Source organism: Oncorhynchus mykiss, chromosome 7, assembly GCF_057628025.1.
Source record: "Oncorhynchus mykiss isolate SJ-2025 chromosome 7, ASM5762802v1, whole genome shotgun sequence".
Classification (NCBI taxonomy): domain Eukaryota; kingdom Metazoa; phylum Chordata; class Actinopteri; order Salmoniformes; family Salmonidae; genus Oncorhynchus; species Oncorhynchus mykiss.
In genome coordinates, this window is record NC_143028.1 from 53,525,314 (window position 1) to 53,548,409 (window position 23,096).

The following is a 23,096-nucleotide window of genomic DNA, read 5'->3' on the forward strand; positions in this document are numbered from 1 at the left end:
TTATGCCAAATATACCAGTACAAAGGTCAGGGCACAGGCCACTCCTTTGTATTGTTATTTTACATGTGATAATAAAAATGTAGTAAAGTGACTATTTAGTTTCTACCAAATTGTCTGAGAATAATTTCCTACAGAGGTCTAAAGTTCAGTCAGATTCAAGTGCTCGGAAAACCAACAGCAACTCATGACTATACAGTATTTAGACATACTTTATTCAAGGATGGAAAAACAAGTAGATTTAGTTAAGTAACTCTGCTCGGATTTCCAAAAAGCAACACCAGACATGTACTGTACTTTCTGTTTCTGGCACACATGAGACGAGACCATCTAAACAAAAGAAAGTGCCAAGGGGGGAAGAATATGGAATCACATTGGGACAAATAAGCCATGTAGTGAAGTTAAGGACTTTACAAATTTACAGAAATGATTAATTAATTTAGAAAACAAATTGCCCATGGTATTGATTATGGTTACAACTTGAACCATGTCATTCTAGTCTAGTGTGATTTCAGAATGCTTGGATGAGCCATGGTTTAATTAAGTCCAATTAACCCACAATCTTGCTATCCAATGAGCCAGCGGCTCCCATTTCTCAGACTGGCTTACATGCCACGTAATACAGCACCCCCAGGGTGGGTAAACAAAGGTTACATGGGGTTGGACTCACTGGAGAATAAGCGTGATCAGATGGGTTCATTAGATTAAAGATTACCATTGCCAGCATTCCCAAATCCAAGTCTAAAAGTACCCCTCATGATAACTGGACACCAAGCCATCTGTTCATGTCCCTACAAACTGCAAAACAAAGGTGATGTCCAAAATGTGGCTAACATACACCATAAAACAGACTCAGCATATGACGTTGCCATGAACAGAAAATATGCAACACAAGACTGCACTCCCCAAAAATGTAGGCACATGTGCGCTCCACGCTGCTACAACTTGATCGCTGCTGGACCAAAACAGCAGAAATGTGTAGCCTCTCAAATCACTGTTGCGAAAAACATCCCAATTTACTTTGTTTATCACTGACTACCTTCACACATGACTTAACAAATCAGTTGAAAAGATAACCCACCATGGCAAGGGGTACTTAGACTAGGAAAACCATCTTCATACTGCTCTGCTCCATTCCGGTGTTGACAATTTCTACCCTCATGCCAACCCCTCAAATTCTCCCCCACAAAACCACTTTTACAACTCCCCCCCCCGACCCAGGCTGGGTGGTGGGTCTACAGTGGGGACGTGGAGTATACAGTGGCGGGTCCATTCTGTCCCATGACGTGGTGGAGGACCTGGTGGTCCCAGCCCACAGTGGTCAGTGTGTCAGAACCGCCAGGGGCCCAGCAGACACCCCGAACAAAGTCCTGGTGCCTCTTGTCTCTCAACCTGGAGTGGAGCAGTAGAGCCACATGTTTAAGAGACTTGTGAAAATAACGTATTTGTACCCATTTTATTTCATAGCTTGAGTTAACAAGCCAAAAGGATGAACTAGGGAGCAATTGTAAACAGCCCATACGTCGACACTTACGTTTCCTTAAGCGCAGAGTTCATCACAGCAACAGTGCAGTCATCACTGATTGAGGCAAGCAAGGGGTCACTGTGTTGGAAGGTAAGAGATAAGTGTTAGTTTAGTCTGACAAACCATTGACTGCTGTAGATGTGCGAGTTGGTGTTTACCTGTGTGATGAGAAGGCTAGGCCGGAGACCCTGCGGCCGTGGGTGCTCTGTGTCTGGCCAGGCTCTGTTCCCTGAAAGTCCTTCAGTGTCACTCGTCCCAGCTCGTCACCTAAATCAACACAAACGCCATTCTCAACAAACATATCATTAAAGCCTGGCAGATCAATCATTGAAAACAATGTGCTTGGACCACTATGCATCATGGGGAATGTAGCACTGGTCCTTACCGTAGGCGATTGTGGTCCTGTGGTGGGGATGCCAGGCTACTGATGTAGGACAACAGCTGGGCTCTACGTCTGAGACAAGATAAAATCTCCAAAGTCAGTAGGGAAATCACCAACATGCACTGGACAACATGGTTGGGCACACCTGACCATGTACATGTTTTGGATTTCCACACTTTACATGTATTGCATGTGCACTTTGAACACAACAAATGTGTAATTGGTGTGTTGTAGATGTCTAGATACTTTTGAAGTGGATATTTACAAAACACACAGAATTGTCCCAACACACAATTATTGAAATTACTAGGGTCACTGGAAAAGTTTTATACATTAGGAAAATTAAACCACATTTTCCAAATAACCCTGTTTTTCAACATGTTGTTCTGAGTTCCTACTGCAGTGACCCGCCCTGCATTTATCAGAATTCATAAGATTGGGTTACTCAAGGATATACACTTCGACAACAGAATCCAATGCTACCTAAAAACCACGAACCACTGACAAGCCAAGATAAATTGTCACTGTCAATCCATTGGCAACAGAAGACTATGCATCTCGGCCCCGTGAAAATCCTGCTGCCTAGCTGACTGCAGTTCAGAGTGATTCTATTCACCTAATCTAGAGGCTGGTTTGGTGGGTTTCCTCCTGTCCCAAAGCAACAAACGACCATCCTGAGGGAAGGGGAATGGAGAGAGACATCAATGAGAGGAGACCGTGCATTAACAAGTTCATACAAGAACAATGTTCTCCTTTCAGTAAGTTACAACCTACTGTATCTAGCTTCATATTTCATAGCACACAATAGAAAAGCCGTATTCCAAACTGAACCGATTAAAACAGACAACCCTCTAATTAGTATTGGCTCTTACCTGGCCACATGAGAGGAAGAGGGAGTCATCGGATGGATTGCAGGACACACAAGTGACTGGCTTCGAGTGAGCTGTGGAACAGGTGACCGATCCAGTTAAATAGACAAGCTATAGAAACATGAGAAACAGCAACTGACATGTTCACCATAGTGCAGCTCAAAATACAGAGATGAGGTATAGTTTCCTTACCATTATATGTGCTGACCACTTCACCCTGAATAAGGTCCCAGACTTTGATTCTGCAGCAAGCAGAAAAGAGAAAGAACTGAGCAAGACTTAGTGCTATGACAGCTTAAAAATGATATCTTCACCAGGAAATGCAAACCAAGCTACAACACTCCCATTACCTGCAGCTGTCAAAAGAGACTCACAGCCAGGCCAGTTACACTGAGGGCCTAGGTCTGTCATGCCAGTAATCCAAAATTTGCATGAGACCAGAGTATGTGAGCGGAGTTGAGCGGTCTGAAATCCCGCTCATCACTCAAGGAGCGTTGCTTGCACACCGCTCAGGCGCTCCACCTTTCCAACGCTCGCTCACAGGAAAACAAACTGCTGCCCCAAATTCGCTCCATTCATTAAAATCACAATTGAACCAACACAAATTTATTTTTTAACTACTTGGACCTACCATTTGGTTTTGAAGTATAGAACCCAAACCATATGATTAATGAAAAGTATTTTAATAAACATGAAAAGGTGAATGTAAGAACTCATTTCTGTCATTAAACAGAAAATACTAAATATGTCAGGAGCCAGACAGGGAAGGGAGCCCAAGGAACGAAAATTAATTTAGGCTATATTTTCATTATTTCAAGGCTATAGCCTACAAAGGAATAAATTGTGAAGCATTTGAGTGTGACACAACAGGCTGGTATGGACAAAGTGCTCAGCATTTAAACATTTTGTTGAATTAAATCATTAGTCTATAAACAGCACATAGGCTGTGACTAATTTGTATTTCCTTTTAAGTCAAACTAAAAAAAGTCTCATTTTTAGAAACACGAGTTTGGCCAGTCTGGGGCTTCAGGCTCACGTGATGGTGACTGGAGAGCCGGCCAGCACCGGAGAAAAGACTCTCCACACTTGCAGAGCCACTGGGGACACTAAACACCATTTTGGCCACTCTTGCCAGGCAAGTTCCATTGTTCTATAGGTAGCCCTAAAAGTTTTTTAAGGCAAAATTACCCAATCAAAACAGAAAAGGTCTTTGAAAGTGGGAATATGCCGGGCCTATTGGGCCAAAATCAATTATAGCCTATTGTTTGCATATATTACCTTTTCTGCCTAGAAAACCAGCATCTGAGTCACCTCTTCACTGTTGAGGTTGAGACGGGTGTTTTGCAGGTACTATTTAATGAAGCTGCCAGTTGAGGACTTGAGGCATCGGTTTCTCAAACTATACACCAAGATGGCGTAGCAGTGCAGACATGGTTTGTTGTCCTCTCGTTTACTTTGTGTGTGTGATATATATATATATATATTCCAATTTATTATTCAATCTCTTCCATTTTTAAATTAAATATACCTTCCGGTAATCCGCCTCACTCATTGTGACACGAATCCACATTTTTTTTTTTTTTTAGACCCTATAGCCAAAACTTTCATCAAAAAGTAGCCAGCTATTCCCACAACTACAGTACCTCTTTCGCCATCTGGCCGGTCCCTTAGTCGACACAGCGCCCCGCCATACCACCACGACGTAATTACATCAGCTGTGCCTTCAACCGGCCTTTGCTGGACGACGGAGCAGACGCTTCTACTTACTTGCAGACTGCTAACTTTAAACGCTGTGTCTCCCGCGTGCTAGCGTAGTAACTACCTAGCGGCTTCCCTGTTTCATCTATTGCTGTACACTGGAGCCTATGATCACTTGGCTACATAGCTGATGCCTGCTGGACTGTTCATTTATCACGGTACTCCACTTTGTTCATCTCCATTTTACCTGTTGTGGTTGACTTAGCTGATTAGCTGTTGTCTTACCCATTGTTGACTTAGCTCGCTCTCCCAATCAACACGTGATTGCTTTATGCCTCGCTTTATGTCTCAAATGTCAATATGCCTTGTATACTGTTTAGGATAATTATCATTGTTTTAGTTTACTGTGGAGCCCCTAGTCTCACTGTACATGCCTTAGATACCTCCTTTGTCCCACCTCCCACACATGCGGTAACCTCACCCAGTATAAACAGCATGTCCAGAGATGCAACCTCTCTTATCACTCAGTTCCTCAGCTTACCTCCACTGTACCCGCACCCCACCATACTTGTCTGCACATTATGCCCTGAATCTATACTACCACACCCAGAAATCTGCTCCTTTTATTCTCTGACCCAAACGCACCAGACGACCAGTTTGTTGTCCGGTCCTCTGGCAGTCTATGGGGGTGCCACAGGGTTCAATTCTCGGGCCGACTCTTTTCTCTGTAAATATCAATGATGTTGCTCTTGCTGTGGGCGATTCCCTGATCCACCTCTACGCAGACGACACCATTCTGTATACCTCTGGCCCTTCCTTGGACACTGTGCTATCTAACCCCCAAATGAGCTTCAATGCCATTCAACACTCCTTCGTGGCCTCCAACTGCTCTTAAACGCTAGTAAAACCAAATGCATGCTTTTCAACCGTTCGCTGCCTACACCCGCACGCCGGACTAGCATTCCTACCGAGGAAATTTGAGGAAAACGCTACCGAAGTTCTATCAACACATTGATTGTAGTACTCGCGATGCTAAAACATGCGACCACTGCTACTCCAACTTCCGGGGTACCTACAAGGCCCTCCTCCACCCTCCTTTCGGTAAATCAGAGCGACCCCATTTTGCTTTTCCCTTCCTATAAGCAGAAACTCAAACAGGAAGTACCCGTGCTAAGGACTACTCAAAGCTGGTCTGACCAATCGGAATCCACGCTTCAAGATTGTTTTGATCACGCGGACTGGGATGTGTTCTGGGTAGCCTCTTAGAAAAACATTGATGTATACACCGACAAAAGTGATTGAGTTCATCAGTAAGTGTATAGCGGATGTTGTTCCCACTGACTTAAAACCCAAATCAGAAGCATGGATAGATAGCAGCATTTGTGCAAAACTGAAAGCACAAAACCACTGCATTTAACCATGGCAAGGTGACTGGGAATATGGTTGGATACAAACAGTGTAGTTATTCCATCCGTAAGGCAATCAAACAGGCAAAATGTCAGTAGAGAGAGTGGGGTCGCAATTCAAATGGCTCATATGTGGCAGGGTCTACAGACAATCACAGATTAAAGGGAAAACCAGCTACGTCGAACACCGACGTCTTGCTCCAGGACAAGCTAAACACCACCGCCCGCTTTGAGGACATATTGCAACCGACACGGCCCACTCCCAAGGACTGCTCTGGTTCTCCACGACCGACGTGAGTAAGACATTTAAACATGCTAACCCTCGCAAGGCTGCCGGCCCATGCGGCATCCCTAGCCGCGTCCTCAGAGCATGCACTTTCAATCTCCCTATCCCAGTCTGCTGTCCCCACATGCTTCAAGATGTCCACCATTGCTTTCTTGTGTACAGGAACAAAGGTAACTGAACTAAATGACTATTGCGCCGTAGCACTCACTTGTCATCATGAAGTGCTTTGAGAGGCCAGTTAAGGATCATATCACCTCTACCTTACATCTTAGACCCACTTCAATTTGCATACCGCCCCAATAGATCCAGACGATGCAATCGCCGTCGCACTGAACACTGCCCTATCCCATCTGGACAAGAGGAATACCCATGTAAGAATGCTGTTCATTGACTTTAGCTCAGCCTTCAACAGCATAGTACTCTCCAAGCTCATCATTAAGCTCAGGGCCCTGGGTCTGAACCCCGCCCTGTGCAACTGGGTCATGGACTTCCTGACGGGCCACCCCCAGGTGGTCAAAGTAGGATACAACACCACTTCGCTGATTCTCAACAAAGGGGCCCCACAAGGGTGTGTGCACAGCCCTCTCCTGTACTCCCTGTTCACCCATGACTGTGGCCACACATGCCTCCAACGCAATCATCAAGTTTGCAGATGGCAATAGTTATAGGCGTTATTACCTACAATGATGAGAGCCTACATGAAGGAGGTGAGGGCCCTGGGAGAGTAGTGCCAGTTAAATAACCTCTCACTCAACATCAACAAAACAAAGGAGCTGATTGTGTACTTCAGGAAACAGCAGAGAGAGCACGCCCATATCCACCGTCAGGACCACATTGGAGAAGGTGAAAATCTTCAAGTTCCTCAGCGTACACATTGACAATCTGAAATGGTCCACCCACACACAGACTGTGTGGTGAAGGCGCAACAGCGTCTCTTCAACCTCAGGAGGCTGAAGAAATTTGTCTTGGCCACTAAGAACCACAAACTCTTACAGATGCACAATTGAGAGCATCCTGTCGGGCTGCCGCAATCGCAGGACTCTCCAGAGGGTGGTGCAGTCTGCACAACGCATCACCAGGGGGGACACTGCTTGCCTGCCAGTACACCTACAGCACCTGATGTCATAGAAAGGCCAAAATGATCATCAAGGACATCAACCACTGAGCCTCGGCTTGTTCACCCCGCTACCACCTAGAAGGTGAGGTCAGTACAGCTGTATCAAAGCTGGGACGAGAGACTGAAAAACAGCTATCGCAAGGCCAGCAGACTTAAATAGTCATCACTAGACAGCTACCACCCAGTTACTCAACCCTGCACCTTATATTATAGGCTGCTGCCCTATATACATAGACATGGAATCACTGGTCACTTTAATAAATGTTTACAAACTGCTTTACTAATTTCAAAATATATATACTGTATTATATTCTACTGTAGTTTAGTCACTGCCACTCCGACATTGCTTGTCCTAATATTTATATATATTTTACTTTAAATGTGTGTATTGTTATAAATTGTTATGATATTACTGCATTGTTGGAACTAGGAACAACTATTTCGCTACACCCGCAATAACATCTGCTAAATATACGTATGTGACCATTAAAATGTGATTTAATAGTTGGACACCATCACTGCACTCCCTCTTGCGCTTGGTCCTCATCTTTGTAACTCACCTTGATTTTGCACCCATGTTTTACCAGTTTCTTTATGAAAATATTAAGTGAACTCCATGTTAGTAGCTAAAGCAAGGGGGTACAGCAGCACACAAATGCATGCTTGGCCAGGAAAGCCCTGAGCTTGTGAGTGCTTACTGGATTGAAATTAAAAGTGGGCGAGAAGGCCAACGTTCCAGCCTTTGGGAATATCGCATAACGCTTCAGTCAAATTGGTCACACTCTGCTCCTCGCACACATACTCTGAATGAGACACACAAATTGAGACTGCCCCCTACTGACCGGTTGTCCATACTGCCGCTGATGGCATGGCTTGACCCAGCAGGGCTCACGCTGGTAACGATGTGATCATGCTCGAGTTTGGCGAACCGTTTCTCCAGCAGACTCTCATCCTCTGATAGCTCCCACAGCTCAACAGCACCTACAACACCAGTCAAACCACATTGTATCCACACTTTTGTATAGCTCGCAAATAATCTAGATGACATCGGCCTGAATTAAATGTAATCATTGTACTTTTAACTATATTTCCCTCACTTTAGACCAGCCTTATTTACAGCAGAATATGATATGCATTTAGTAATGATTACTGTCATTCCTACTTACCAGAGTCAGATGCAACTAGGACACCCCTCTCTGAAACCCACTTTGCCTCTGTGATGCCTGCCTCTGTCTGGACACCAGCCTTACAGAAGCCCTCGTTGGGAGACTGCTTGGGATCACAGTAGACCCAGATGGAGCCCTGCCAGCACCTGCCTGTCAGACTTGAGGCCCCCAACAACAGGGTGCCATCTATGGAAGAAAATAGAAAAATGTCAATAGTTGAATCATATCTTGTGCCTGTGCTGAAGTGCCATAGGATAGGGTGGCAGGTTATTTAGCATAGCTAGCAAACTATAATTGTTGGATTATGTCCAACGTTAGCTAGCTTGCAAATAGATTAAGTTAGAGGAACTAGAAACGCACCATTGAAGAGCTTTGAGATTGTTATGAAAAGCACTATAGAAATATCAATTATCATTCTCTTCGAAATTACAAGTTAGCTGTAGCTTGCTAGCTACAGTAGCTTGCTAAAGTGTGGTACAGTAAATTTGACCATAGAACAAACATGACTTTACTGTGTGTTTTTGCTGTTAATGATGTAAGTTCGATAGGTTATGACTTGGGTCACTTTATTTTGCGACAACAACGTGCTGTGCCGGTAGTTAGCTAGCCCTTTCTAATAGTTAGCTTCCAGACACATGGCTATCACACAAGGCTGCATCAAACACCAGCTGTGTGACTTTGCTTACCTTCCCTGTACTGCGCCGACTCCAAATGCTTCTCCATACACGCGGGGGCATTTGGGGGTATGTTCCATCCGTTTTCCTTTATCATATTGGAATGTACTATACTTTTCATCCAGGCAACTCTGATTCACTCAAGCTAGTGTTTGCAATACAAATAATTATTTGTACAATAAATGTAATAACTTAGCTAGCTATTCGAGAAACCACGGACTAAGAAACTACTTGATTTAGGTTTACGTTCTAGTACTGCATCGTGCACGCCAGAAATGAATGAACTTTCAAACAGCCAAAGAACTCCATCGTGTACGTTCCCCAATTATCGTCAATGGGCCGCGCGATGCATTCTGGGCGATTCTGGACAAGAACACTCCCTCAAGAAGTCGATAGCTCAAAAACCCAACATTAGCATGAAGTACAACATTACAGTTATTTTCAGAGATGTGAGATAATTAACTTGTTCTCTATAGTATCGTATAGCTTTCAACTCGTGACATACCGTACTTCAAGGAAATAGTCTGGTTTCTCGACTCATACCCTGACTTTTATTAAGAAGGGATTGCGTGACAATTTGCTAGTTTAGCAACCGCGTGACGCAACATGAACTCAAGTGGTCGACAGTCTGTTGGGCAGAGCATTATACGTCTCTCCCATTCATTTCCAGCTCGGATTCTTATCCCATCCTTTTATACCTTTTAATGGGGTGATTGTAGTCGAATCGGGTGTTTTCTAATACTGACATAGTGAGATTGTAGACTCCTACATGCATACCACAGATTATCCATTATATTTACAAGATACTTTAGTGGCCGCTCTAGCAATGAGAAGAAAAGTCTTAAAATGGAAGGAGGCAAGATCAAGTGGGACCATTCTAGCCAATGAGAAGGTAGATAGGTGTGTGGACAAAAGGCACAACTCAACTGTAAAGTGCTTTTTTTCTCCAAAGCTGCCGGGATGTCACGTGTTCTACTTTACATCAGTACACTTGTAACAACCGAAGCATTACGAAACTTCTATTCGATCAAATATTCCATTCCATTTCATGTTAACCAAATTCGAAACTCATTGACTGCTATACTCCTTGCTCGGTGAGCGAAAAAAATACAAAACTCCACCTGCTGGAGAAGAGCGATTTGGGGCGCAGTTACACGGTCATGGCTAGGATGGATCATGCTTTTTTTTGGTTAAGGTTAGGAAAATAGTTAGGATTAGCTCAAATCCCCCAAAATTAAAATTGCCGTTATTTTGACAAAAAAAATGTATTCATTTTAGCCAGGGTTGTACAATATTTGTATAACTAACCCAAGATAGAGCAGAGCCTGTCGTTTCCAATGGGAACAAGTTAATCATAGTGGGCAGAATAAGCAAGGAGGTGGGCAGAGGCTAGGATGAGCTAATGACATCCCATTGGCACGTTCTAGAATTTATTTGCACATTTCCGTTGGGGAACGCTTACTTCTGAAGTGCACGTGTGCAACAACTAAATTAGCCCTTGCACTCCTAAACTGTGGCAGTCTTTACAGATTCTAGTTTTGGAATACAGAAAACTGTATGGAGATCAAAAGTTTCATAGATGCGAAAATGTGCAGAATGTCGGCCAAAATCCATCTCGCTTCTCACACTGCCAGCCACTGTGCTTCCTCTCATCATCATATTTGGTAGTGAGTGGAAACACCAAACGGATGCTTCACATTTATATATCCGGTGAACATTCTGTGGGGTTATCCCTCTCACTTCTCCTCTTCCTCTGTTTATACAACTGAGGTACAAGGGCTGCAGTCCAAGCACTTTATTTGAATCTCCTCAGCCCTTACACTAGCCACTTTCGGGGAATCCCTGTTGCAACCAGATGCAGTTTGATTGCCATCTTAAGTGCCAGTCCAATTCACTACCGTTGCCCCCTTGGCCCCCGATTTCGTTTGAGGGAGTGAGTGAAGAACTTTGATCACTTGTGGGGTTGATATGACCTACAATTCAATGCAAACTGTACTCACGTGTTATTCTATTTTATGTTTGACCTTTATTTAACTACGCAACTGGGTTAAATTCTTATTTACAATGACAGCCTACCCCGGCCACACGCTTCCCTAACCCAGACGACACTGGGCCAATTGTTCGCTGCCCTATGGTACTCGCAATCACAGCCAGTTGTGTTACAGCCCAGAATTGAACCAGGGTCTGCAGTGAAAACTCTAGCACTGCGATTCAGTGCCTTAGACCGCTGCACCACTCAGGACGCCTTCTCCTACTCTGGTGGCCACGAAGTGTCAAATTTAAATCAACATTTCGGCATGTCTGTCAAAATTATGACGCTAGCTTGCTTAAAAATATACAGTACCAGTCAAAAGATTGAACACACCTACTCATTCAAGGGTTATTTATTAATTTGGACTATTTTCTACATTTTAGAATACTAGTGAAGACATCAACTATGAAACAACACATATGGAATCATGTAGTAACCAAAAATGGTGTTCAACACTTCAAAGTATATTTTATGTTTGAGATTCAAAGTAACCACCCTTTGCCTTGATGACAGCTTTGCACAGTCTTGGCATTCTCTCAACCAGCTTCATGAGGTAGTCACCTGGAATGCTTTTCCAACAATCTTGAAGGAGTTCCCACATATACTGAGCAATTGTTGGCTGCTTTTCCTTCACCATCTCAATTGGGTTGAGGTCAGGGGGATGCAGAACTCCATCACCCCCCTTCTTGGTCAAATAGCCCTTCCACAGCCTGGAGGTGTGTTTTGGGTCATTGTCCTGTTGAAAAACAAATGATAGTAGGACTAAGTGCAAAACAGATGGGATGGTGTATCATTGCAGAATGCTGTGGTATCCATGCTGGTTAAGTGTGCCTTGAATTCTAAATATATCACAGTGACAGGGAATCAAACATTTCAAGATCATCCATTCACCTACTCTGCGTCTCACAAAGACACGGCGGTTGGAACCAAAAATGAAACATTTGGACTCATCAGACCAAAGGACAGATTTCCACCGGGGTCTAATGTCCATTGCTTGTGTTTCTTGGCCCAAGCAAGTCTTCTTCTTCTTATTGGTGACCTTTAGATGTGATTTCTTTGCAGCAATTCGACCATGAAGGCCTGATTCACGCAGTCTCCTCTGAACAGTTGATGTTGAGATGTGTCTGTTACTTGAACTCTGTGAAGCATTTATTTGGGCTGCAATCTGAGGTGGAGTTCATTGACGATTTCTTAGGCTGGTAACTAATGAACTTATCCTCTGCAGCAGAGGAAACTCTGGGTCTTCCCTTCCTGTGGCGGTCCTCATGAGAGCCAGTTTCATCATACCGCTTGAAGAAACTTTCAAAGTTCTTGAGAATTTTCTGGATTGACTGACCTTCATGATGATGGACTGTCGTTTCTCTTTGCTTATTTGAGCTGTTCTTGCTATAATATGGACTTGGTCTTTTACCAAATAGGGCTATCTTCTGTATACCACCCCTACCTTGTCACAACGCCACTGATTGTCTCAGACGCATCAAGGAAAGAAATTCCACCAATTGACTAAAGGCACACCTATTAATTGAAATGGATTCCAGGTGACTACCTCATGAATCTGGTTGAGAGAATGTCAAGAGTGTGCAAAGCTGTCAAGGCAAATGGTGGCTATTTGAAGAATCTCAAATATATTTTGATTTGTTTAACACTTTTTTGGTTACTACATGATTCCATATGTGTTGTCATAGTTGATGTCTTCACTATTATTCTACAATGTAGAAAATAGTCAAATAAAGAAAAACTCTGGAATGAGTAGGTGTGTCCAAACTTTTGACTGGTACTGTGTGTGTGTGTGTATAGATAGATTGATGAAATTGATTTCCGTTGGCAAATTGGCTTAGTCTCGTAGCGAGGAGCCTATCAAACATAGCTAGCTTCATGCACATGTTTTTTGGAATTTTGAAATGTATTGGTATAAATGTCCAAACTAGCCAGTTATAACTGTAGCTAGCTAGCTACCTGACAGGAGTGGTAGCTAGTTACGTTAGCTTGCTAGGGACTTAATAGCTGTAGGTTGGTTGTTTTTAAGCTCAATTTCAAGATTTCCACCAAGGACGTTGCATCTCCGATCATCACTCTCCCTCGCTTGGGCAAGGGACATTTAAGGTACACTCGGATGTGACGATGTAAAACGTAATTGAAGAGCTGAGGGTTTGGGGCCGAGGGATGTCTACTTTGAGTTTGGACTGTTGCCAAGGTTTACATATACTGCACTTTTGAAACAGAAACCCAATAGTAAACTGCATACTTCCACTTCCTGGCTCCACACAGCTGGAGGTTTTGGTTGTCACAGCCACAAAGTCAAAATAGCTTTTTAGTCTTAATTTAAAAATGTTAGGCATAAGGTTAGCAGTGTGGTTATAGTTAGGTTTAAGGCTCAGTGCAGTCAAACATGATTCACTGTGTGTGTATATACACACACACATTTCCACACTATGGACGTTGGAAATTGTAATATCTTTTTCACAATATAATGCCCTTTTAGCGTAAGAGCTGTTTGAAAAGGCCGCCTGAAATGTCATCCGGTTGTGGGATGGCGTTTTGGCACCAGGAGGTAAATTAGTTTAGACCAATAAGAAAGAGTTCCAAACATCTCTGCCAATAACAGCTAGTTTTCAGTTTTCCTCTCCCCACAAAGACAGTCTTAGATAAATTATTGCTTGCGAAATTGCTCTTTGCTAAGGTATTTTTGTTTCCGCTTGACCATTTTAATTGAAAAACAATCACAGTAAGGTACTTAATTGTTCCTCACAAATTATTTGATATCAAGATAAAAACAGCTGCATTGGACCTTTTAAAATCATATTTTAAGAAATAATAGAAATAGGCGGGTTTAGCCATAATTATGACTTTGTGGCTGTGGTAACTAGTGACGCCACTACGTTGGGACTGTTTTATGGTAGTTTTAAAATTGTATTCTTTTTGGTCTGTGGATTTGAACAAAATGGAAAATATACAATGTTTCATGTTTCAGTAAAACCGTCATTGAGCAAAATCTGAAAGACAAACAGTGTAATATGACGGCACTAACATGTTCTCCATTCAAAACATCTGTTGCAGATTTCATGTCATCACAAATGATAATCTGAGGGTGAAAAGAGAAGCCTATTTAGTCAAATTCAACATTGATATAGCAATCTGGCTACTGAACGTACACTGAATCCAGGTAAGACTCAAATTTTCAAAGAGTGTTTGTTAAAACACTAACTTGGCTGCTCTTCACCAATGTACTGTTGGCACACATTTGTAGTACATTCTTGTCTTTCGTTCACTTTTACCTTAGTTCATCCAATTAACAGTTCATGCAGAATTTGTTTTCAGTAACTCTAAATCCCCATCATAAAGAACCCAAGCAGACTGGTGTAAGCCCCATCTTCACCTGGTTAGGCTTCAGTGGTCCCCAACTGTGAAGCCTGTTGACTCTGAAGCTTTTGGATCTTAATATTCATCACCTCAATTACAGCTAGAAGACAGAACAAAAAACACAGATGGGAAGGGATGAGCAAAATAAAATACAAGTTATATTGCATTTAAGTGAAATACTTGTATTACAAATATGACAAACGTTTGTATTTGTGTGTGTTACCTTGTTTCATTCCATGTTTCTCCTGCAGAGCCGGTTGAACCTTCTCTATCTGCTTGGTGAGGAACTCTATTTTGCGCTTGAAAAACTATTTTGTGCCATCAACATTCTGCAGAGATATTTCAAATGAGGCTTACAAACTCATATTATACAGACAGATTTCCAAATAATTGTACTACAAGCAAATAAATGTATATGGAACAGCAGAGTTTAACAAAATATAGTCAAATGACTCCTGGGTTCTCTGAACAAAACAAAAAGTTTAAAAAACAAGTGAAACTTGTAGGAACGATCTTTCAGAATGGGTCTTGTTTTCCTTTTTCCATTGCTACAGTGTGCCTTCATGAACACAACCCTGATAAATGCAAAGGATTGGGTCATGTCAGCGTACACAAAATTAGAAGATATTATTGCTCCAGCTGGGCAAGGTTAAAATAAATAAAAATCTATTTGGTACTGGAAAACAGATTACTTACCCAAAGTGAACTTATGCGTCAACTGTACAATGAAGGGTATTAGCAATTTGTTATCAATTACTTTTCTGCCCACCTTTTCAACGTAGTATCCTGTCCCCACATCCACTAAGACATTCTCCACGTCATTAAGTGTTCCAGGGACGTACATCTAATAGCAAGTGATGTTAAAAGGACAACAGAAAACTTCCAACTACACTATTAAGAAATGCATACTGAAGATATTGTAGCGAACTCGGGTCCAGTGACTGTCAAGCCAACACCTTAACCGTTACGCCAAGAGGTCCGAACCGCTTGAAGAGGTATTATAGTTGGGTTAAGGTCGCTACACTACTCCCCTTTCTTACGAGAGATTATGTCTCCACTATTCTCTATACTAAGTCCTTCACTTATACACACTTCTCCGATTGCCTCACAGGCACCATCCCACTTCTGATACCAATGTAGCGAATTCGGGGGTAGCCCCGACCGGGATACCTCAACTGTTACACCAAAAGGTCTGAACCTTTTGACGAGGTTGTTCGGTATTGGGTTACGGTTGCTACAATATAAAATGGCAGAGAAGGTGCTGTGGACTCATTTTCATGTTTTAAATACTGCATTTAACAATGCACCTTCAATCAATCTCAAATTAGAGTAATCAAGTGTGTTGAATGTGAGAAAAATGAGTTTGCTTGTATGTTTGAAGACTAAGAGGCGTTCAGTAGGCAAGTACAAAAAAAATACATATATAGGCATCTCCGATCATTAACATAAGGATACAGAGCTTGTGAGCTGCACCAGCAATTATTTTCCTAAAAGAAAAAGGTCAAATGTAAATTATCAATTGAAGTGTCATACTTACAAACACCAATGTGGGGTGAGATCTTGATAAAATATCATTTCAATCAATTTATTTCAGTATCTGTAAAAGCTTCCATACAAAACAAAAACTGAACAAAACATAGGATGCATTAACAGTGTAGTTTGAGCAGCTCACCTGCATTGTTTTTGTTGAGGACACTCAAACTGTCCTTAGCTTCTATATATTTCATCTGGACAACTTTGAGCTGACCTATAGAGGAGGTCAAAAACTCTGCCTCCTGCAAAAAAATTTAAGAAAGAATCAGGTGATGTAACTTAAACTGATACCAGACACATTAGCTGCAGTATTTTCATTCATGAGGTAAAGAACTAAGTTTACCTGGCCCAAATATATTGCATTGATTGCTTATATCAATATTGACCTGAAATAAAGGAGCAACATTATTATAGTCTACTGACATTTACTTTATGTTCGTAATTATATTTTGTTATTGTTGATGCAGTGTCGAGAAGTAACCTACAAATAACAAGCATTTTGTTGGACGATGTACAGTATAACTTGCGTATTCCGTACATACGACTAATAAAACTTGAAAATGGAGAAGCTAGCTACATGAGATCATGTAAGAAATACACTGAGCATGATTGGACACTAGACAGCATTCAAAAACATCTTAGCATTTAGCTACGAAATTGTAGCTTTACTTGACTAATCGCGCTCGGGGGGCCAGGCGCCCGCAGGCTTCGGTCATCAGTTGAAAAGTGTTTCCTCCAACACATTGGTGCAGCTGGCTTCCGGATAAGCGGGCAGGTGTTAAGAAGCACGGTTTGGCGGGTCATGTTTTGGAGGACACATGACTCGACCTTCGCCTCTCCCATTGGGTAGTTGCAGCGATGAGACAATTAATTACTTAAAAATCATACAATGTGATTTTCTGGATTTTTGTTTTAGATTCCGTCTCTCACAGTTGAAGTGCACCTATGATACAAATTACAGACATCTACATGCTTTGTAAGTAGGAAAACCTGCAAAATGAGCAGTGTATCAAATACTTGTTCTCCCCACTGTGTATAATATACACTGCTCAAAAAAATACAGGGAACACTTAAACAACACAATGTTACTCTAAGTCAATCACACTTCTGTGAAATGTCCACTTAGGAAGCAACACTGATTGACAATACATTTCACATGCTGTTGTGCAAATGGAATAGACAACAGGTGGAAATTATAGGCAATTAGCAAGACACCCCCAATAAAGGAGTGGTTCTGCAGGTGGTGACTACAGACCACTTCTCAGTTCCTATCCTTCCTGGCTGATGTTTTGGTCACTTTTGAATGCTGGCGGTGCTTTCACTCAAGTGGTAGCATGAGACGGAGTCTACAACCCACACAAGTGGCTCAGGTAGTGCAGCTCATCCAGGATGGCACATCAATGTGAGCTGTGGCAAGAAGATTTGCTGTGTCTGTCAGCGTAGTGTCCAGAGCATGGAGGCGCTACCAGGAGACAAGCCAGTACATCAGGAGACGTGGAGGTGGCACTCCCATAGAGAGTGCCAGAGAATAGAAGCCTGTGGCACCCCCATAGAGACTGCCAGAGGTCCAGACAACAGGCCCTCCGATTTGACACACTGAATTCTGTCAGAGAAGTAGTTGGTGAACCAGGTGAGGCAGTCATTGGAGAAACCAAGGCTGTTTAGTCTGCCGATAAGAATGTGGTGATTGACAGAGTCGAAAGCCTTGGCCAGGTTGATGAAAACGGCTGCACAGTACTGTCTTTTATCAATGATAACGTTTAGGACCTTGAGAGTGGCTGAGGTGCACCCATGACCAGCTCTGAAACCAAATTGCATAGCGGAGAAGGTACGGTGGGATTCGAAATGGTCGGTAATCTGTTTGTTAACTTGGCTTTCGAAAGACTTTAGAAAGGCAGGGTAGGATAGATATCGGTCTGTAGCAGTTTGGGTCTAGGGTGTCTCCCCCTTTGAACAGGGGGATGACCGCGGCAGCTTTCCAATCTTTGGGAATCTCAGACGATACGAAAGTGAGGTTGAACAGGCTAGTGATAGGGGTTGCAACAATTTCGGCAGATCATTTTAGAAAGAGAGGATACAAATTGTCTCGCCCGGCTGATTTGTAGGGGTCCAGATTTTGCTGCTCTTTCAGAATATCAGCTATCTGGATTTGGGTGAACGAGAAATGGTGGGGGCTTGGGCGGGTTGCTGTGGAGGGTGCTGGGCAGTTGACCGGGGTAAGGGTAGCCAGGTGAAAAGCATGGCCAGTCGTAGAGAAATGCTTCTTGAAATTCTCAGTTATAGTGGATTTATCGGTGGTGACAGTGTTTACTAGCCTCAGTGCAGTGGGCAGCTGGGAGGAGGTGCTCTTATTCTCCATGGACTTTAGTGTCCCAGAATTTGAGTTTGTACTACAGGATGCAAATTTCTGTTTGAAAAAGCTAGCTTTAGCTTTCCTAACGGTCTGTGTATATTGGTTCCTAACTTCCTAAAAAGTTGCATGTCACGGGGGCTATTCGATGCTAATGCAGAACGCCACAGGATGTTTTTGTGCTGGTCAAGGGCAGACAAGTCTGGAGTGAACCAAGGGCTATATCTATTCCTGTTTTTTTAATGGAGCATGCTTATTTAAGATGGTGAGGAAGGCACTTTTAAATAATAACCAGGCATCCTCTACTGACGGGATGAGGTCAATGTCATTCCAGGATACCCTGGCCAGGTTGATTAGAAAGGCCGGTTCACTGAAGTGTTTTAGGGAGCGTTTGACACTGATGAGGGGTGGTCGTTTTACCGCAGACCATTACGGATGCAGGCAATGAGGCAGTGATCGCTGAGATCTTGGTTGAAAACAGCAGAGGTGTATTTGTAGGGCGAGTTAGTTAGGATGATATCTATGAGGGTGCCCGTGTTTATGGATTTGGGGTTGTACCTGGTAAATTCATTGATCATTTGTGTGAGATTGAGGGCATCAATCTTAGATTGAGATGGTTTGGGATGAGTTGGACCACAGAGTGGATGAAAAGCAGCCAAACAAGTGCTCAGCATATGTGAGTACTCCTTCAAGACTTTTGGTTGAGAGAATGTCAAGCGTGTGCAAATATGTCATCAAGGCAAAGGGTGGCTATTTGAAGAATCTGAAATATAAAATATATTTTGATTTGGTTAACACTTTTGGTTACCATATGATTCCATGTGTTATTTCAGAGTGTTGATGTCTTCACTATTATTCTACAATGTAGAAAATAGTCTAAATAAAGAAAAACACTTGATTGAGTAGGTGTTCTAAAACTTGACAGGTAGTGTATATCTACATTTTGAACAGGATTATCTATTTTGGATGTAATGTTAATGGAATTCATGGGGAGAGAAAGACTATGACTGATTTAAAGCAACAATATTCGCCCTGCGTGGCATCGAATGATCCACAATATCATGCTTAAGTGTCAAAGTCGATATCCACGTTTATAAACACAGGGTCATTAGTTATTTATGGGCGTTCAATTTATTTTACAGTACAAGCGGAGGGTCACGTGAACTAGCAATTTAGAGGTTAGTTGGTTTGTTAACTACAGTGGTTGACTACTGCCACCAAGTTGTTGTTTTATCAGATATAGCCTGTTCCAGTTTGCAGAATGCATACAGGTATTTGAATATAAGCTAGCGCGTGAAAAAGGGAATCCGGACAGAGTGCTTCTACACCTGCATTGCTTGCTGTTTGGGGGTTTAGGCTGGGTTTCTGTACAGCACTTTGAGATATCAGCTGATGTACGAAGGGCTATATAAATACATTTGATTTGATTTTGATTTGAGTAAACATTTAAAATGTAGGTGTACTGTAGACGCATGACCTGTTCGGAATTCCATGATTAGAACTCCATTATCAGAATAAAAGCTGCATAAACTGCCAAGTGTAGACACTGCCTCGTAACCATAATTACATTCCAAACCCAAAACAGCTCGGTGTAAACAAGCGCAGTGGTAGGATCTGAATCTTCTGCCAACCGGTAATGTAATTAGCTAACGTTAGTTACTCAGATGGCATGACTAGCTAATCAGCTGGGCTGGCACAAGCAAACAGTAGAAAATAATGGCCCCAGAATGACTTTAACCGAGATTCAAGATCCCTCTGTTACCTGCTCAAATTGAGTCTTTAGTCCCTCCAATTGAGGAAGAGAAAGCTCTGTCAGATTTACCGCCATGTTGAAAATGTGACTTTTTTGTTGTTGTTTTTTGTTGTTGTAATTTTTATTAATAACAAATCAATACATAAAGCACATGAGGGAACACAATCATACATAGATTACAAACAATAGACAATCGAGCTAGGGGGTACAATATCACATTACAATTACACAAGGACCTTAAGGGACATGCATATACTTACAATTCTAACAGCTTTTTTGTTAGTAGAGCATTTAACCGTCTTAAAATACAGTTCAATTTCTTTTTGTAGGGTACGAAAATGTGGTTTTCTGTTTGTAAATTTACATTTGTGTATATGAAATTTGGCCAAAAGAATAATGAAATTAATTACATAAAAATTATTCCGCTTATTTCTATTGTATGTAAAGAATCCAAACAGTACATCTCTCCACAATAGTGTAAAATCTTCATACTTGCCACAGTTTTCTTACATGCATACAATGCCAAAAAATATGCAAAACTGTTTCTGGGTGGTCATTACAAAAGGAGCAATTTGAGTTGATGTTTTCTTTAAACTTCTTCATATAGTGGTTGGCAGGATAATATTTATGAATACTTTTAAAGGAAACTTCCTTAATTTTGTTAACAAGTAGGTATGTGTGTGGCAACATCCAAACTTTTTTCCAACAGATATTATCAATAAATCCATTCCAATAAGGCATGACATAAGGTATATATAGATACAACATCCTGCTGAAACAAGGATCGTATCGCTCTGTTGTTGAATGGACCAAAAGAGAAACAAATCTTTCCTACTGATGAGTCAACAGGGTCAACAGAAGGTAGGCTCTGAGGGTCAGGTCTTGACATGTTCCTGAATAACATAGCAACACCTGAGGGAATGGCATCTAAAACAATTGCAAAATCTTTAGGTGTTACAGGGACCTTGTAAAGTGATAAGAATTCTTTATAACTGAGTAAAAGACCCTCTGCATTTACCAGTTGGCTCACCAATAGGATATTATTTCGGAACCAATATTCTAAAAACAGAGAGGTATTTTTATACAATATATCCCGATTATTCCATATATAATATCTGTGTGGAGAAAAATTGTGTTTATAAATTAAGGACCATGACAAGAGAACCTGCCGATGAAAAGCAGAAAGTTTCACTGGAACTTTGTCAATATTATAATTGCAAAACAACATGAAGTTAAGGCCACCAAAAATAGAGAAGACATGATGAGGAATAAAATTCCAGATAGAAGTGGGTCTTCTTAGGAATTGTTTTATCCACTTGATCTTAAAAGTATTATTTAAAGTAGTAAAGTCCAGAAAATCCAGTCCACCATTCTCATAAGTGTTCATTACAACAGTTTTCCTAATGTAATGGGTACGGTTTCTCCAAAGAAAGTTGAAAAGCATCTGGTCTATCTCCTTGCTTATTTTACGGTCAAGATATAAAGATAGAGCACCATATGTTAGTCTAGAGATACCTTCAGCCAAATGTGAGACAAATCAGATTGACCCTTCTGACTAACGTATTTCCAGTTTGAGAAAACGCCCTTTTCATTGCGAAGGTGCAGAAGTAGTGATATACTGACCCCTACTGAGGGATATTCCTTTCTACACCAAAGTGCAAGGAATGTTTGGCAAATATACTGCATTTTTATTGTCAAGCATTTATTTATACATTTATGTACACATTTCACTAGCATTCAAAAAGGAAAATCAAAGGATACAACATTGTTTATATTTAAGAAGGCAGCCTTAGCAGATAATACACACAAGCAAGTCTAAAATCACATCCTCCAATTCATGTTTTGGGGATCAGTGGCTTCGGATCAGTGGTGTTACTAAATTCATTCAAGTTTGTGTGTTTGGGGATGTCCTTTCACAGGTAGATGGGGAGTCCGTAGACCACGGGTGCTTGAGGCCTGGCGGGACAGGGCCATGTTTTTATTTAACTAGGCAAATCAGTGAAGAACAAATTCTTATTTACAATGATGGCCTAGGAACAGTGGGTTAACTGCCTTGTTCGGGGCAGAACAACAGATTTGTACCTTGTCAGGTCAGGGATTCGATCTAGCAATCTTTCGGTTACTGGTCCAACGCTCTAACCACTAGGCTACTTGCCGCCAAATGTGGTCCAGGAGTGGAGCCCTGGGACCTGCAGACAGCAAGGACTCCAGCAGAGCCTTGTTGAATCTGTAAATGTCTCAGTCCATCACATCCCACAGGCTCCCCAGAACCAATGGGCTACATGTCAAAATCACACACACAGGCAAAATCACACACAGACAAGTTAATCTATGATTTTTTGGGGGTCAGTGTATGGCAGTAAAACAGAATACAGGAATTGCCCTCCTTTGCAATGATTTCTGAAAAAATGAAGAATGCCTGTTTTTCCTCTTGATCTTTTTAGGTCTGTGTGTGCCAGTCTTCCCAGCCAGCCATGAGGTAGTTGAGGATGATACTGCCAGCCAAAGAGCATAGAGGCATCTCTCATCACCTTCAGGATCCTCTGCCAGTCCAGGAACCATAAAAGGCCTCTGGCAGAAGTAAATTCATCCAAAACACAAATATAATTTGATATACAGTATGTTAAATGACCACAGTTTCACAAATTTGAATACATAATCGTCAAGCACATTAAAAATAGTATAAGACAGAACCTGGAAGTTTAAAAAAAGAAAGAAAAAAGGGAACCTAGTCAGTTGTCCAACTGAATGTATTAAACTGAAATGTGTCTTCCGCATTTAACCAAACACCTCTGAATCAGAGAGGTGCGGGGGGGCTGCCTTAATCACTACATATTCTGCTCTTCTATCGTGTGTGCAATGATGTCAGAGGGGGAAAAAACAGTGTTTGTTGTTTGCAGTAACTTCTTTGTTGTTGTTTTATAGCAGTTTCACCGTTAAGGATTCCA

General features: G+C 41.9%; 1 protein-coding gene and 1 pseudogene across 1 annotated transcript; both read right to left on the reverse strand.

Annotated features, from left to right (window-relative positions):
- Positions 1 to 191: 191 nt before the first annotated feature.
- On the reverse strand, positions 192 to 9,968 carry LOC110528100 (methylosome protein WDR77). Its single transcript, XM_021609918.3, has 10 exons — positions 9,133 to 9,968; positions 8,447 to 8,632; positions 8,123 to 8,261; positions 2,966 to 3,015; positions 2,777 to 2,847; positions 2,521 to 2,578; positions 1,908 to 1,976; positions 1,681 to 1,789; positions 1,532 to 1,600; positions 192 to 1,389 (listed from the first exon to the last, which is right to left on the reverse strand). The coding sequence occupies exons 1-10, from the start codon at positions 9,239 to 9,241 to the stop codon at positions 1,233 to 1,235; spliced, it is 1,017 nt and encodes a 338-aa protein (XP_021465593.2). The 5' UTR covers positions 9,242 to 9,968; the 3' UTR covers positions 192 to 1,232.
- A 4,448-nt stretch (positions 9,969 to 14,416) lies between these two features.
- Positions 14,417 to 20,625, reverse strand: LOC110527129 (prefoldin subunit 5-like; annotated as a pseudogene).
- Between the last annotated feature and the right edge of the window lie 2,471 nt (positions 20,626 to 23,096).